We start from the raw sequence: 801 nt of genomic DNA, 5'->3' as shown, positions 1-801 counted from the left end.
GCAGCAGGGTGCCTTTAGTCACCAGGCTCTTGATGGCGAGCTTGACGCGGGAGTTGTTCTTCTCCACGTCGTAGCCGCCGGCGGCGAGAGCTTTCTTCAGGGCTGCGAGGGACACGCCGCTCCGCTCCTTGGACGCGGACACGGCTTTGACGATCAGCTCGCCGACGCCTGGACCTGCTTTCTTGGCTTTGGCCGCGGACTTCTTCTTGGGCGCTTTGGCCGGCGGGGCGGCAGCAGCCGGGGCTGGAGCGGTTTCTGCCATGTTCTCGAGCGGATCTACAGTCTCTCCAAACGCTGAGTTCGAGGATGAGTGTCGCTCGAGCAGCGCTGCGCTCTTAAACAACACATGAGAACCTTATAGACTCAACCCGCGCCGCTCCGTGTCTGCGCGCCTCTGCGAGCTCCTCGCGCGTGTGTTTCTTTCTCCTACATTGAAGGGCAAAACTCGAGGGTAAAACAGTTTGACGCAGTAAAAACCAAGCGAACACCAAGCAGAGGTTCTTGGCTTTCTTTGGAGACTAAAACACGCGGCGAGGAGATGTTTGCTTCGCCCGGTCAGATCAAACTCGAGGCGAGCATCAGCCACGGAACAAAGCCGCGTGTAAATCTAATGCCTTGTTTAAGCGGAGAAGTTGATAAAAGATTGAAATCGTGCTCTGTGTGTTTCAGAAGCAGTTTGAAAGTGAATGTAATGTAATGAGCATCAGTGAAGGGTGTGTGCAGTGCTTCATACAGCTGTTGTTTTGGGGCAGCTTGAAGCACAAACATCCGGAGGCTTCCAGTCTGTTTGGGACTCATGTC

At 55.1% G+C, this 801-nt stretch overlaps 1 protein-coding gene across 1 annotated transcript in view; it reads right to left on the bottom strand.

Annotated features, from left to right (window-relative positions):
- Positions 1-688, bottom strand: part of LOC107560078 (histone H1-like) — a 3,094-nt gene extending 2,406 nt beyond the window's left edge. The window contains exon 1 of the mRNA XM_016244128.1: positions 3-688. Coding sequence (XP_016099614.1) covers positions 3-262 — 260 coding nt within the window. The 5' untranslated portion in view covers positions 263-688. The remainder of the gene's footprint in view (positions 1-2) is intronic.
- Positions 689-801: the final 113 nt, after the last annotated feature.

The sequence above is a fragment of the Sinocyclocheilus grahami genome, unplaced genomic scaffold, assembly GCF_001515645.1.
Source record: "Sinocyclocheilus grahami isolate Dianchi unplaced genomic scaffold, SAMN03320097.WGS_v1.1 scaffold709.1, whole genome shotgun sequence".
NCBI classification, from domain to species: Eukaryota; Metazoa; Chordata; class Actinopteri; order Cypriniformes; family Cyprinidae; genus Sinocyclocheilus; species Sinocyclocheilus grahami.
The sequence above is the reverse complement of the archived record's forward strand: the minus strand, read 5'-3'. Positions and strand labels throughout refer to the sequence as shown.